The 16,208-nt window shown below is 45.3% G+C and overlaps 1 protein-coding gene across 2 annotated transcripts in view; it reads right to left on the bottom strand.

The window, feature by feature from the left end:
- DENND5B (DENN domain containing 5B) overlaps positions 1-16,208 on the bottom strand; it is a 113,826-nt gene that overhangs the window by 6,346 nt on the left and 91,272 nt on the right. For both annotated transcript variants that reach the window (XM_021389162.1, XM_021389171.1), the window contains 9 exons: positions 15,582-15,713; positions 14,556-14,708; positions 14,026-14,104; positions 12,759-12,840; positions 8,383-8,511; positions 7,093-7,214; positions 5,861-6,006; positions 4,010-4,128; positions 2,730-2,917 (listed from right to left, as the gene is read on the bottom strand). In XM_021389162.1, the coding sequence (XP_021244837.1) occupies positions 2,730-2,917; positions 4,010-4,128; positions 5,861-6,006; positions 7,093-7,214; positions 8,383-8,511; positions 12,759-12,840; positions 14,026-14,104; positions 14,556-14,708; positions 15,582-15,713 (1,150 nt within the window). The remainder of the gene's footprint in view (positions 1-2,729; positions 2,918-4,009; positions 4,129-5,860; positions 6,007-7,092; positions 7,215-8,382; positions 8,512-12,758; positions 12,841-14,025; positions 14,105-14,555; positions 14,709-15,581; positions 15,714-16,208) is intronic.

Below are 16,208 nucleotides of genomic sequence, written 5' to 3'. Positions count from 1 at the left end.
AGCTAATCACATCTTGTTCATCACAGAGTACAGCAATCCTCTGATGAAGACACATGGAAGGTTGTAGGCAAGTTGTTTGACTCGCTTCTATGTAACTCATGCCAGAAAACCCTGCACCTATGAATTCCTGATTTGAATCCACCATGAGCCACAAGAAGTAACTGCTTTAGATATGTGTCTAGTCATTGTACCAGTGTGAGGAAGTAGAGGCAAGAGGCAACTTCTTACCAATGCTTCCAAGAGGAAGTTATCTTCATTATTAAAATACATGCCCTATTTCTGCTCTAAATTGTTAAGCTGTATCCTTCTGCTACTGAATGATGCTATTCTTCCACCTGCTACCATCTCATCTTCTTCTGCAAGTACCTCCAAAAAGTTATCTAGTCACTCACACTCACAGAATCACAGAATCGTAGGGACTGAAAGGGATTTGGAGATCATCTAGCCCAACCCCCTGCTAAAGCAGGTCCTGTGGAGTAGGTTGCGCAGGAATACGCAAGCAAACAACCTGTTGTGATACAAGCACTTGGTATGAAAAGCAAACCTGACATCAAGATTGACACCAATTTGTATTGCATCCAAACTAGAACAAGCAAAAAGTGTCTCTCTAAGTTTCAGAAAGCGTATACAGTTCACGGAAGATGGATTACTGTGGAGAGCGTAAATGTGCAATTTTTGTTTTCCCAAATCTATCTGCATCGCAAAGGAAAGCCACTGAACAATGGAAGGTGATGGAGGCCCAGGTGGTGCCCAAATACATGCATTTGAGTGCCGGCAGAGACCAGTGCCTGGATTCCAGTCAAGCATACCTGTGAGACTTGGACCACTGAATGAGGACTCAGTTGGGTTGTGCTGCAGGGCTGCTGGCAGCAGATCTCGGTGCCCATCCCACAGCATCACCAACATTTCCCTGGCCCTGCTTGGCTTAAGCAGCTGGGCCACGCAGGGTGCACTTGTAGCAGCGGAGGTGAGTGTTGTGGGGACACAGCCCCCAAGGTGGCTGGGGTGAGCAAGGGCTGACCGGGTTTGCTGCTGAGGGACTGGGGCATTGCTGCTGCCTACCTTAGGCACAGCATGTGATGATGTCGCCTTTGTGACCCATTTCCATCAGCTTTGCTATGGCTGTGCCTTCCAGGGGGCAAAGAAGAAGCTGAGTTGTGCCATATGTGGGACAAAATAATGACCATCTCATACTTGGTGAGATTGGATGACGATTACCTTGTCCACAGAACACTCAGATAACAGCCTGCAGGGCGAGCAGGGGCCTGCACAGCTGGTGCTCATCGCTCCAGAGCACAACTTCCCAGCCGAGGTCTGGGCTGCCTTTTTCCAAGGACACTCAGAAGACCCTGACTCTCTGCTCCAGCGGCTCCAAGAAGAGATGGAGAGGATCTTGATGATGAGTGGTGGGAGGTGCTGGCAGGGCAGTGAACCATTGTGGGCTTCCTGTGTACATTAGGGCTCGACCAGGTGGCCTTATTTTGGGGGCTGCAGCTGTTCATCAAAGAACTGATGGTGCCCTTTGTGAGGGGGTTCACCTCTACTGTCTCAGCCCGGTGCTGCAGGGCCAGAGCTCCACCAGCAGCAGGACCGCTGGGATGCCCACGCTGCAGGACAGTCACCCCCAGCCTCATGGCCTCCTATCAGGGGCTTCCTGGGCTGTCCTGCCAGCCCTGCATGCCCCAGCGCTGAGGAACTCCCTGGCATCCTTAGTGGGGCTCCCAGACTTCAATCATTTTGATGATTACGATTCCTTTCCAGATTTTCATATCTATACAGATTTTCATGTCCTACAGTTGTTACTCTGGAAGCATGGAACAATTCAGTATCGTTTTACCTGATCTAGCTGTGGTGCCCCTGTTCATTACAGGGGAGTTGGACTAGATGACCTTCAGCAGTCCCTTCCAACTTTAAGGATTCTATGATTCTGTGATTTTAGTATATGATGACCTCAACAGTCTCTGGCAGGTCTGAAAAAGAATCTCCTGTAGCTCAAAACAAAAACAAATTATTGGGCCTTAGTGTTCCCAGACCTAAGTAAATGCTCTGCAAGGATCTCTGCTGCCCGCTCCTTGGTGCATGTGAAGAGCTGCAGCAATGATTTTTAGTTAATTTACTCTTGGAGGCTCATGTTTCCTTGCTTGACATTTCAGCAATCATTTCCTCTAATTTTACCAGAGCTGAACAGATTTATGAATATGACCCACAGTGTGCACTGTGTTCACCTTTTACGCTGTAGGGGAGAATGCCTCACACAGCCCTTGCAGCCCTGTGCCCTGTGTTGTAGCTGCTATTCTCAAAAGCTAATGAGGGATATGAAGCCGATGTCCCCACACTCTCTCTGGAGATGGATCCTCCAGAGGGCAGTTCACAGCACCCACATCACTCTGAACTGACCCCCAGAGGTGTCTGTCTACTTGCTGACCGCAGAGAGAGAGCCAGGAAGCAGAGCAGCACCAGCTATTGCAGGTTCTGCTGCTTCCTCTTCCCCCATCCCATATCTCCATGCTCCAAGGGCAGAGATTTATTCTCTCTCAACTGTCAGAAGAGGAGAATGAAAGAGGCAATGTTCACCCTCACAGAGCAAGCTGCAGGCACAGAAATAGGAAAAACAGAAGCTTGTGGCTGTTCCTCCGCACCAAGCCTTGCTCCAGCAGAAGCTGTCCTGCTCACAGCTGTCCTGCCACTGCCCCCTTCTCTAGAGCCCTGGGAGGAAGGACTGGACTTACTGGTGTTCTTTCCCGTGAGAGAAGTGATGCTCAGCCGCCGAGCTGTGGTGGGAGACTTCTGCTGGGGTGGAGTACGGCACTGCTTCCCCAGCTCTTCATCAGACGTGGAGGACACCAGCTCTCCAATCAGGATTCGCTCCAAGCTGCCGTCATCAACACCCTTTCCCAGCCATCGCCCACAGGGAAACCTGCCGAGTGCCCAGCAGATACACAGGTCAGCCACACGGGTAGGTAGCTTTATCTCAAAGCTAGAGGGACAGTTAGCACCCATAAACACTGCTAGTGGGCAGGAAGCACTCTGCAGACAAGAGCTCTTCACAAACCCGAGTTCAGCAGGCAGTGTTCCACTGCACCGCAATGGAAAAGACCAAACCAGAGAACAACATTTGCCTTCATCCTTAAGGAAAGGGACATATGCAAAGCCTAAATGAAAGCACTGGAAAACATGAAGTGCAATACACTTTATTTAACGGGCCACGTGTAGCTCTCTACTGGATTATTTTTCAGTTGCAACCACACCGGCAGTCCCAGTGACTCTACACACACATCCATGCCATCACTGCTTGTAGCTGTGTCCTCCCTCTTTCCCCCATACTCTGCCCCCAGCTCTGAGCTCTGGAGCTCACCCTCTGAGAGAGAATTTTCCAAGCCCACATTTAGAAAAAGAACTGTCTGTTTAGCCAGATGTTTTGTAAAAACAATGATGAGTTAGGAGATCATTTACATGCATGAAGTATGTACTCAACACAAGATTAAGAAATCATCAAAACCTTTTATTTTATTGTAATCTAAGTTTCTGTATGTTTGTTATACTATTTACAATAATTGAATGCTTTAAAAACAACAACAACAACAACAAAAAACCAAAAAGCCCAAGCCCCAAAAGCTGAAAGATTTGCCCTAAACCAGCTCTTGGGGTTTTAAGAGTTCTTTTGTGCACAATTCCAGCACCCCACATTAAATCAAGAGATTTAATTTTTAGACGTAAACATATGAATCACTTCAAAAGCATCCATACCATCTCTCCTATCTCAGAGAGATGTAAAGGAAATCCTACACTCAAGCCTCATATAATATTTATCAGATTATTTGGCTTCAACTAGAGCTTCTGAAATGAGAGAACTGGGGGTGGGGAGACCAACCCAGCCCTATCTGGTACCTAAATCAGCCCACGCTGCTCCACCATAGTTTTGCCCAGTTGAAAAGACGAATGCCTTCTTGATTCTTCTAGCCTAATCAGTAGGAATTTCAGACAAAGACAATTAGAACTTGTTGCTTACTTGTACGTGTGTCCTGTTATTTCGTTTCGGACCATGACACAATCAACCAGCCACTTGGCTAGCAGCCCTGAGTTGTCATGGCCAATCTGAACAGTCGTCAGCTTTCCTAAGTTCTGGCACTGAAATGAATAACAGTTTTTGCTTCATTTAAAAAAAACAACAGACAACACCCCCCCCCCCCCACGCATGCATACATATGGTCCCAGATGTATGCTTTTCTTCAATTTCATTGATTTACACAGCAAGTGTTTTCAACCAAACAGGCAGAATGTTTCAAAAAGCAGAATAATCTGTTTCATTGTAAGACAGGAGAAAAGAAATATTGCGACATAAGAACTGCTGAAAGGTCATGACGAGATGACATTATTTGTTTTAAGGACTCAGTCTGAGTAATTCTGAGAAGTGTTTATTGCAAATGTCTGAGCTAAGTTGATATAAAGGTGTGTTTTTGTGGAAGAAACAGACCTCCAGAAGAAACTGCTTCTCAAAACTGCATTTTGAGCATACTGACCTTTGCTTAAAAGGAATCACCCCACACTATGATGCAGTCCCTAGATCCTTCCTTTTTCAAAAATCAGCTTGCTCATCGTTGAGCAAGACAAAAATCATTCTCATGAGACAGAACAAGGAAAAAAGGGACTGCGAATTCCAGCACAATATGTAATTGTAGGTGGGGCTGGCAGCAACATCTATTAACGTCACCTAAACACTTCCCTTACAAGATCTTGGTTTTTGTTACTGCCAAACAAGCAGCCTGAGCTGGCGTTTTCCATAGCATATGGCTACCCAAGTTGCTATTTTTTACAAAACTTCAGCCAAAAGGATATTCCAGGAGAGTGCTAGTATAGTCTGTCATTTTGCTTGTTAGAAATCTGGAGAACTTTACTACAGAATCTCATTGTTTCAATGAGTCAGACATCGCAGCAGGGAAATAATTTCTCTCTTTGTGTTAAAATTCACTTCTCTTATGAGTAAGAGTTTTTTGTTTGGATGTTTTTGGGTTGGTTTTTTTTTTTCCTATTGTTGCTTAAGATCAGTCTGCATACACTCAATGGATGCAACTTCAATTTTAGTAGCAGATTTTCCTGCATAATCTCTGCTTACTGGATACGGTACAGCCTGGAGCTACAGGTGCCTGACTGAGCCTTTCCTGCAGCCAGCAGCTGCTTTGAGGTGGCAACAAGCCAACCTATACTATATGGTGGGTGAGAAGGCAGAGGGAAGTACAGGCAAGTCAAATGCAAAGAGGTAAACACATTAGGTGCTGAGAAAAGAGCCCGATGAGGATGGCAGCTCTACAGTTTGGTTGTGGTAGTACCTGAAGCTGGGAAACTGAAGAGCACAGGGGTTAGACTGCCTGCTTGGAAGGGATGTAGTAATGTCAGACAAGGAGTTGTAGCAGGAGGAGTGGAAATTTGGGACTGGCCAGAGGCTGGAAGGGACCAGGGTGATGTTAAGAAGGAAGGCAGACTGAAAGAAGGGAAAAAAAACTGGAAGGGAAATGAAAAGTTGTAAGTGAGCCAGGAAAAGGAAAATTTGGATAGCTGGCAAGACTTGGAAGGGAATGAGATATGGCAACAGACTGACAGGGTTAGAAGTGGAGCCCTGGGGTGGAACAGGGGCAGCGGTACAGCCTGTGGTTAACAGGTGGTACGTGCTCGAGGGGAACTTCCACTGAGCACGGTGTGGGCGAGCAGCACTATTTTCCCAATTTTGAATTTCCAGCTACCTTGAAAAGCTGGGCAGAATGTGAAATGTTGCGTTCTCAAAACAAAAAATCCTCACCAAGTTAAAGTTCACTTGGAAGCGTGTTTCAAATTGAACAGTAAAACGGAAAGAGTGTGCACTCACCTCAAACGTCATTTCTAGAAGGTTTTTAGGGATCTGCATGACGCCCGTGTCTCCTAGCTCTCCCGAAACACAAATCCACGGGTTTGATGTGGTTATCGCATTGCTCAGTTTTTTGATGGGGATGATCACTGCCCTGTAAGGGATCACTGAGAACAGGGAGGGAGGGAACATCAGTCTTGGCTTTTACTCCCCCTGAGGTAAATACAGCGAATGGAGCAAACCATGCCATTCCCCTGAAGGCCAACCCTCGCCCCTAGTCCCAGCAGCACCGCCAGCAGACCCGCAGCGCCGCCTCTGCCCGCAGAGAGCCGGGGCCCGCTGGTGCCGCGAGGGGGCGCTGCAGGGCCGCGCTCCGCCGCCAGCCTGAGGGGTAGGGACTCGCGTCCAATGTCTGCCCTCGTTCTTGGAGGAAAGGAAAGGAGGGCGAATCTTCGGGGCGTTTGAGGAGACAGGGAGAGATTTATGCCGTACAGCGGAGCACAAAGCGTCTCGCATCTCTTCCTCCGAGACCTCTGTGTCTCTGTCAGCCTGCGGAGAGTGCTGGGTGTGCTTTTAGGGGATGCCAGAGAGAAGCGTTAGGATGCAGAGGACTTGCCGGGGAGGGAAAACGAAAGAGACTATACAATGCAGAGAGGAAAGCCAAGTGCTGCGGCACTCTTCGCTGATTACCGTCCTTTGTGAGGACGCTCTTATCCTGCACACTCCCACACAGTCTTGCTCTCCAGCTGGTTTCCCACAGCAACACCCAGCACCTCTGAGCTGGCAGCAACAGCCAAAGGCTCCAGATAAGGGCTCAGCCCCTCACACAGTGGCAACAGCCACGTAGAATCACAGAACAGTTTGGGTTGGAAGGGACCTCAATGCCAACCCAGTTCCAACCCTGTGCTGTGGGCAGGGCTGCCACCCAGCAGCTCAAGCTGCCCAGGGCCCCATCCAACCTGGCCCTGAGCACCTCCAGGGATGGGGCACCCACAGCTTCTCTGGGCAGCCTGTGCCAGGGCCTCACTGCCCTCTGAGTAAAGAGTTTCTGCCTAACATCTCACCTAGATTTCCCCTCTTAATTTAAAGCCATTCCCTCTTGTCCTATCACTATCAGACTGTGTAACAAGTCACTCCCCTCCTGCTTGTAAGCTCCCTGCAGGTACTGGAAGGCCACAGTGAGGTCCCCCCTCACAAATCCCAGCAGCAAGAATTTTTTACTCAGGGGGAAAAGAATTGATTCTCCAGCTCACCAATTGTGGTGAAGACGCTTGTGAAGCAAAAGTAATCCACAGCATTGAGTGAGAGAAGGTGGTACAGAAACTGCTCCCGTTCTTCCTCACAGCGCAGGAAAGCGTAACGCTTGTAAAGTTTCCTGGTAGAAAAAAATACATTACTGTCTTGTTGAAAAAGCACCAAAGGAAGAGCTGATCTTCACAGGAGGTGTAAGAAGTGAGATTCCCCAGTTCATGCAAGTTGCCAGAAACCAATAGAGAGCATCTATCTACCCTACATGTGTTTTCAGACCACGCTGAGCTCCCATGGTGCCACAGCAGGGCTACAGAGCTCCTCTCATTAAAGGGTCAATTTGGGTTTTGCTGCAAAGCGCAGATGTAAACTAGTGCTACTCACAACCTGAGCCTACACAGAGCAGCCCCATTTAAGGCTCTTTCAGCTTTCCCATGGTTATCATCCATGGGATATATCTTCCCAGCACCGAATAGCCACGTCTAATAACTTAATCTTTGTTCTGCTCCATACTCCAACAGATGAAACCAAACAGAAGGCACCAGACCCTCTAAAACCAAGCAGCAAGCTTGCTGCCACCCTTCCAGGTCTGCAAACCCAGCGCACATCACTGGTTGCCCAGTGCAGTGCAAAAGCCCACCAGGAATTAACCTGGTCCAGCTCAGAGAGGCATGCAGCTCATCTTTAGCTGTTCACTCATTGGCAGATTCCAGTATTTGTTAGCTTCCAGTATAATCAAGCATGCAACTCATCACAGCGCCAGTTCTGCTAAGAACTGCACGCAGTAGTTGGGACATTTTCTTTACATAAGATTTACTTTTTTGAATAGACTGCTTTGAGAAAGCCAAGTCAGGGAGCAGGCAGATCCCTAAGTGCCTGTGCTTGCAAAAGGAGACAGAGCTGGGAGTGCTGCGTGGCTGGGAGGGCTGGCCTCCAGCCCAGCCCTGCTGCAGCTGGGACGTGTGCCTGCTGGAGTCATAACACAGCACCGCTGTAAAAAAGGCTGCAGCTTCACTTGCACAAGATGGTAGGACTGTAAGGCTGCAAAGTGGCTTGGTTCAATCCACTGATCCTAAATCAAACCTCATCTTCCTGAACATTAGTTTACCAGGCAGACGAGTGGACTCCTGCCCTGCTGGGTGTGCAGAACCTCCTCCACAGCCCTTCAGTCCCTTCTGTCTGGAAACCACCAAACCCAGACAAGGCACCAGGCTGTGCCCACAGCCTGCAGAGCCCCTCGGCTCCCCAGTGAGGAAGATGTGGAAAGGAAGCTGTAAGAGTAAGAGCCAACTTACTTGGCAAGTGGCTGGTTGGAAAGCAGCTGCTTCAGATGCTGAGACAAAAGCTTCTTCTCCAGAGAAAGCCTTATCCAGGCTCGGGCTCGCCCCACATCAGTCTTTATCTCGCTCATGTTCTGAACATGTCTGAAATGGGTGGGAAAATAAATAATAATGAATAATATAGTAATAATAATAATAACAATAATAATAGATGAATCATAAAAACCCTACACGTTTCAAATAGCAGCATCCAGTGTGATGCAGTAGCTGAACTAGAAAATGTTTCTCGATTTAAATGCTGCAGGATTGACAGAACCAAATCCCATCCAGTCCCAGCACATGACAAGTATCACAGAAGGCTGTGTGGTTACTGCTAGGTATAAAAAGTTATATGAAAATCATTTATAGAGGAATGGTCCTGCAGAGCCCTGCACCATACAGCATGGCATCAAGACCCCCAGCAGCCCCTGGCTGGCCTGGGAACAATGGTAGCTTCTCCTGGGCACAGCAAGTTCATTTCTAGTGCTCTACATCAGCTGCTCTGTGTCCCAGCACCTGCTTAGCCAAGATGAGCAGGAGTAGACCTTCACATCCCTGCACTGCCTGGGGAAGATGTCTTTGCGAACACTGCTCCCAATTTAAAAAGGAAAGAAAAACCCAATTCAACACAAATAACCATCAGCCACCTCTGAAACCCATTTATGCTTCAGTAGCTGCTTGTTGTCTGTGAGAGCAGAGGACAATACATATCCTAGAGTTTCTCCAAACCACAGTCTAGTCTGAAGGCTCTAACAAGCCCAACTGGAAATCCAAGGAAAAAAAAGAGGGCTATTAGAGAAAAACAGAGACAGGCAGAATCACCTTTTCAGGGACATACGAGGTCCTCATGTAAGTGGTAATCTGCACACCACTCGCTTGGTTTGTAGGAAAGCAGAACTGTGCCACTGGGGCTTTTTTCTATGGATTTGCCTTTCTTTTTTTAAACTTCCCATATTTCAGGTTGGAGGATGCCAGAAACTCTGCATAAGGAGCTTTAGAAGAGGAAGAGAACTGCTGTGGCAGATTGAAGCTGCTTCCAAAACCCCCCCACTCAGTTAAATAAATAGCAAGAAAAATGAGTAACAGTTCCCAGCAGGGGAAAGAAAGGGCTGCAATTTCTTAATTTACACGCAGTTTGCATGTTAAGTGCACAGGCAATTCAGCCCTCCCAACCTTCGTGGCACGCTCCAAACACCATCAGCTGAATCTTTGTTGCCATCATCCTTTATTGCCCCCCGTGCATTGCTGAGCGTTAAGAAATGTGGCAATATTTACTCCAAAGAAAATCAAACAAAGTCATGCTGTGACTGATGCTTTCAATGTTGACTAGCCTAGTCTCACTGTCTCCAGTTTTTTCCCATCTGTTATATCCCAGTGTGTGCTCTGCATTATATTTAGACCCCGCATTACTGGAGAAAACCACTCCCTTGTTTATAGATCTTCTAGTGGAACAGGTCTAGGGCTTTAGGAGCAAATCTACAATGAGCAACTTAGCGCTGTCCATAAATACATGTTTGCTCTGAACAAGTGAGGTGGATACCAGACACAGCTCAGCAGTGCTCAGCACTGTTCCCTTCTAGGCTAACCTACTCAAATTCTCAAAACAGATCAGCACTGGCAATCCCTGCGGAGGTGTCTGCATCATGCTGCTCTACGCTGTATGCACACATCAGTAATACGTGATTGATAGGAGGAGTAATGGGTGCTTGCCATTGGTAAAACCTAGGTTAATTAGAAGGGCACGATACACTCACATACAGGTCCTTGCCCTTTGTAAGCAAGCTCATGAGCCTCCCTCTTTCAGCAGTGATGCCTCACAGCTGAATCACTGCAGAGATCCTCATTCCTGGCACCAGAAAGCCCTCTGTGTGACACAGCCCCTTCTTGGCTCGGAGCGGGACAGCCAGTGTTAGAGCTGGCAGCCCAGGCAGCTGGGTGCATGGGGGACAGGACACGCACTCCACTCAGCTACACAGCACTGAGACGCTCTCTTCAGACATTTCTCGTCTTTTGAGATGGGAAGATTAAAACACAGACCATCTCCCTCCCTGCTCCCTTCTGCTTGGCTTAAATTACATCTAATGTGAAATGCTAAGTTATTTTACTTTGAGTAGATTCAAATACAGATGGACTCAACTGTATTCCACGCATGCTCTATGCCTCTTCATTACTTGTTTCTGGTTGAGACCAGACTGGCATAAACTGTGCATTTGGGAAAAATGCAGGTTGGCAGAAACATTAAAAAGATTCAGTGATCAGTCTTGGTGTCAGCAGAAGCAGAGTGTAAGAGAACAGAACATTCAGGAGCTCAGATTTATTTCATTCTCACTGTTGAGAGTCAGAACAGCTCTATTTTTATCAGTGACCTCAGTGTAAGCCCTGTATGCTCACCAGTGCACAAACTCTTTTTGTCAGAGAGCTGAACAGCAATTTCAGTGCAACTCCCCAGGTTGAAACTTGCTTTTTAATCCCATTAGCAACAGAGAAAAATCTCTTTTCCCTGCCAAATGTAAGCCTGGGATATGGTGAGACAAACTCTTTGCAAGTAGCTGTGCTGCCAGAAAAGGTTACGGCTGCTCAGCATCACCACACCACTGAGGATGGCACGATGCTTCTGATCCTCTTGCAGTCAGAAGTGAGCTATATTAACTGGTGCCGCAAAGGTCTTTGACAGCCCAGGCTGTTGTGGCTGCAGCAGGTCACACAGCACCTCTGTGTGCGAGGTGCACACCTGGCTGGACACTCCCCAAGGAGGGGAGGCACGGCAAGACCCCACTGCTAGTCACAGGGAACAACTTGGCTGATGAAACCAGAGCCCAGCTTAGCCAAAGGTCTGGGGTCTGTGCAAGAGGCAAAATAAATGTCTTGAGCATTTTCTGCACCACATCTAAGATGGATGGTTTTGCGAGGGAGGCAGAGGACACACGGCATTACCTCTAGCACAGGCTCATCACACATTCAGAAGTGTGACTGTGATTCAGCCCTGCTGTTTAAGTTGTTTACACAACCTTGCATGAGCCATCAAAAACAAGCTGTGCTTAAGGCAACGCAAATCCTGTCGCCATCCGTTCAGTTAGCACTGCAGCTCCAGCAATTTAACAATTACCCATCCTTCTAACTTCAGCATAAACCCATGTGTGCAAACAAATACCTTGCCAAGCAGGAGAAAGCATGCCACAAGATTCTGCATGACCAATTCAACTCACCACCTGTCTGGCATTTTGTATGACCAGATAAGTTTGTGTACAACCTCAAATACTCAAGATACTCAAAACTCAGAAGTAGTGTTTTGCTTCTTTACATTTTCTCTGAAACTGTGGGCATCCCTGCCCATGGCAAGGGGTTGGAACTGGATGATCTTTAAGGTCTCTTCCAACCCAAGCCATTCTGTGATTTTATGATTCTCTGAAAAGCAGTGGAAATGATGCTGGGACTCAAGCAGCAGAGCTTGTGCTGGACTACCATTAGTAGTGAGCTTGGCAAGTATGTGGAAGACAAAACACACGCACGCAGCAGCAAGTGCTGCTGGAAGTGCCTTCTTTTTACATGGATGAAGGATGAGGCATTACAAGAAATAATGCTCATGTTTCCTCACGCTTTAAATTGCTAGCAGCTCTTTACAGATGAGCATTATAGCACTCCTCCTGCCCTCTTTTCTATGGCACTTCTACCCCACTGAAGCACTCAGTTGTGGCAAGTGAAGTGTCAGAACAGTGGCGTGACCTGGCTTGATCACAGAGATGCCCTCAAGAACAACTGTCTGGTGCTATCACATCAGCCTCCATCCTTCTTACTCTGTAATCCTTCAGGATCTCAAACAATGCTTCACAACAAGCTATCCACAGCCAGGCTGTTGTCTCCTACAGAGTACCTGCCCTCACTTCACATTCCAAGCTGAAGCTCACCCGCTAGGCTTGTGCACAGTCCTAATTTTGTGCATTTATTACTATTTGTCATAAAATGCTAATTGAAAAAAAGGAACATTGCTCAGCAACTGCAAGAAAATTTGTCTGTCCCTTGCATCATCTATCAACTGTACTTGGTTGGTCAATAATTTAAAACAAACAAAAAGAAATAAAGTACCAAAGAATTCAACATATCTGTTATTAGCTCTAGCTCTACTGCTATAAATAGCCCTGGTGAAGACGAAGCCAGAAGCCCAGGAGAACTTGTGCATCTTTTACTCAAAATACACACAAAAGTTTAGTAAATCAAAAAGGTAACTCTAAATTTGAATTCAGGCTGTAGAGAATGTTTAATTCGACTTAACCTTTGTAAAATCAAAGCTAGTGAGGATCTCTACATTATGCTACCGAATTAAAATCATGCTTTAATAAAATCAAATTGTGTACCTCATATCTTGTATCAGGGAAACCCTCAAAGTTGGCAAAGTAATTCCTGTATCAGACTTCCGTCTTTCTGTCCCAACAGCAACTACAGTGGAGAAAATATGTGAAATTAATACAAAGTTATAGGGATGGCCTGCAATGCACTTGTTTTATATAAAGCTGAAAACAATCTTAAGTCACTGGAAACTGAAATGTTTATGTGCATTATCTTTAACACTATCCTGGAAAAGTATGTAGAAGCAAAGAGGCTGATTACCCATTCCTTCCTAACTCCAGCACTGACGTTGGGGATATAAAAGCTTGCTTTTATTGTATGTGAAATACCTTAACATAGATCTATACAGTGATGACTTTTATTAGTAGCATGTTTTAATGGAAAACTCACAACTGAGGAGGATATGATAAAATTAAGCTACAGTTGTGCACTAGATGTTAAGAATGCCATGCATTTCTGCTCCACTCCTCTGATCAAACCGCTTTGCAGTGAAACATTTTGCTCTCAGGAATTTGTGCCTGCCAGTCACATTGCTTAATGCATTACTCACTGAAGCTTATTAAAAACTCTTAATGCGTGAGACTAGTTTATTCATCGATGTGTCTTTGAGGACTGATCATAGAAGTTCCCCTCTGCAGGACATGAAGGATTTCAGTCCTTGGAAGGAAGTTCAGCGACCTTTACTACAATGTGCTGCAGCAGCCACGGGGCAGGGAGATCTCAAGGTCATCAGAAAACCAGCTTCTCTCACAACACAGAAGTAATTTGGTGATTGTAAAAGGCCAAAATAAAGCATAAACTAGGTGTCTGGATTAGTGGATGGAGATTAATTACACAGCTTCTGAACTGTACCATCCACCAAAGATATACTTACTCGCACTGTGATTCGAGAGACAGATTATTCTCAGTGAAAGAAAAATGTCAGCTGTCTGAGCTGTATCTCCAAGGCTTCAGCCATTTCAGTAATAATCTTCTACAAAAGCACTGCTTCTGACATCTTACTCAATGATGGATAATAGGGAATGGAGGGAGCGAACAGGCATTGAATGATTTTCAGACAGCGACAGTAAGTATCTTCATTTCCCTCCAATAACATCAATCTATTTTGTCCAGACATCAAGACAGCTTCATAATGATTATGAAAGGCCTCAAAATGTAAGTATGATATTAGCAAGCAAATATACTGAAAATCTCGAACGTGGTTGCACTGTTCCTCGCAGGCCTGAGTTCACTCACTGTGATGGACCCATCGGGGGGGAATTGCTGGGTACTCACCTGGGGACTCTGCACTATGTTCTTGTTTTTCTTCTCTTTCCTGGTACTGAAGTAAATGGGACCACAAAGCAGATTTCCCCTGAAAATTGAATATGAAGTAGCTATAAATAAAATGGCCAATAGAAAAGACACCAATGAATGGAAGAAAATAATGAGATGGCATTTCAGTGGGCTAGAAGTTCAGCAGTGACAGTCATTACATTTCTCTTGGGCCATAAGGCCTCAGGAAGAGGATGGGATGGTCCCACTGACCTGGCAGTCACATTGCCTACCTTGTTTCTTTGTTCTCTGCTTTAACTTCCGAAGGTTGAAAGAAAAGAAACCAAACATCTATATGACAATATCACTGCAATTTCCAGAGCTGCCTTGCCAAAAGAAACCCCCTCAGAAAACATGAACCAATGACTCTGAGCCCAAAGATATCTTCATGCTGAAACGACACTACAGGCTAGCAGCTTAGAAGGTACAGGGGGCATTCAGTATTTGCTAAAGCGTTGTACAAACAAAGTCCCAAGTTTCTAATTACCAACCTGCTTGACCTGCAGACCATGACTCCAGATTCTTTCTAGCAGATCACAGAGACTAGCAATCAATGTGTTTTCCTCCAGGCCTGTAATGTTGGCTTCTCCATGTCCCAGCTCAACTGCTTCATGGCCCATTTTCTCTACCAGCATACGTTTAGTCTAAGAAATACAAATAATAATTAAAAAAAAAAATTACAAAGCTTATAAAAATGTTATCTCTCCAGGGACAGAATTTACAGGTTTCTTTACTAAAACATTCTTGCAGAAAGCAATATAGAGACCATTGCTAACAGCCTGGCTTGAGAAACATCAAATCCCTTTTATAGAGACTGTGAATTAAAAGAGAATAATTAAAATAATGTATGTATTATTAATCCATATTGCCCTGTTTCTATCCCCTTTACCCGTTTTCCTGTTCCTACACTGCTGATTTATTCCTGGCCAGTATCAAAGACAGAATACAGAGCTATACATTTTCAGTCTTATTCAGTATCTGCTGTTGTTCTTATTACAGGTAACAAAGCTTAAAACTCAGGCAATGCATTATACCACCAACTGTGATGGACAAAAATAAATTATATTTCAATGGATACGAAAGCTTCTTCAATTTTAGAAACTGATATGCTATGTTAGCTCTGCATAAATATCATGCACAATTTGCACATGCTGAGCACGTCCTTTTTGACCACGGGTCTCAATCTCATTATGTTTAGGCTACCTTTAAATATGAACAATTAAAGGAAATCCTCCCTCAGATGTCTGATCATCCTGATTCTCCTTCCTGTCCTTTTTACTCTTCCCATCGACTTCGACTGCATAAACAGAAGAGTGATAATGCAATTTTTCTTTTTTTAGCAGATGAAAAATATATAACACAAAGAAATATCCACCTTGTAAACAGCCTGTTAAACCAACAGAGCAACACTGCTCCAGCTGTGAAGGACTTTCAGGATACAACCTGCAGATGCTATTTACATTCAGCATAAGCAACTGGAGAGCAGTGAGAGAGCAGAGAAAAAGGGGAGGATGTACCTTCATGCGACATTCCTTCAGCAAGCCTTCCACAAATTTCGAGTTGGTCTGCGCAATCACAGCCGGAGAGAGGTCTGAGAGTTTGGGCTGCCTTAAATTTTTTCCTAAACTCCTCGCCTCCTGCATATATTTCTAAAAATAAACAGAATAATTTTAGATATTACAAGTCGGAGGGATTCTCCTCATCCTAATCCTAGGCAAGCAGATGCTGGTGAAAAGGAATGAGCTATTGTTAATCTACTAACAACAACATGATTTGTCTGATGCTGAAGTATTGGGCTGGAGAAGTGGAATGCTCCCTTATGACAACAGGAAAAGCAAGATGTTTTCAAGTGTAGTACTGAAACAATCAGCGTTGGCTGGTGAACTGTGCTGTTAGCCACTAGCACAAAGTTAGCCACACCAAGTGTATAAAAGTGCGATACCTTCATCCAGCAACAAAGCCAAAGTACCAAGCAAAATTTCTTTCCATTGTTATTTCATCTTCACTAATAAATAAAAGCCATTTGTTTAATTTGTTGACTAGACTGTACATGAATGGAAGAAAACCTTCAAAAACAAATTACAAGAAGCAGAAATAAACGTAGTCAAGGAGAAAAATTTATTCAGTTACTTGGCATTTGGATA

Source organism: Numida meleagris, chromosome 1, assembly GCF_002078875.1.
Source record: "Numida meleagris isolate 19003 breed g44 Domestic line chromosome 1, NumMel1.0, whole genome shotgun sequence".
In the NCBI taxonomy this organism is placed as follows: Eukaryota; Metazoa; Chordata; class Aves; order Galliformes; family Numididae; genus Numida; species Numida meleagris.
Note: the sequence above shows the minus strand (reverse complement) of the source record. Positions and strands in the feature narration are given on the sequence as shown.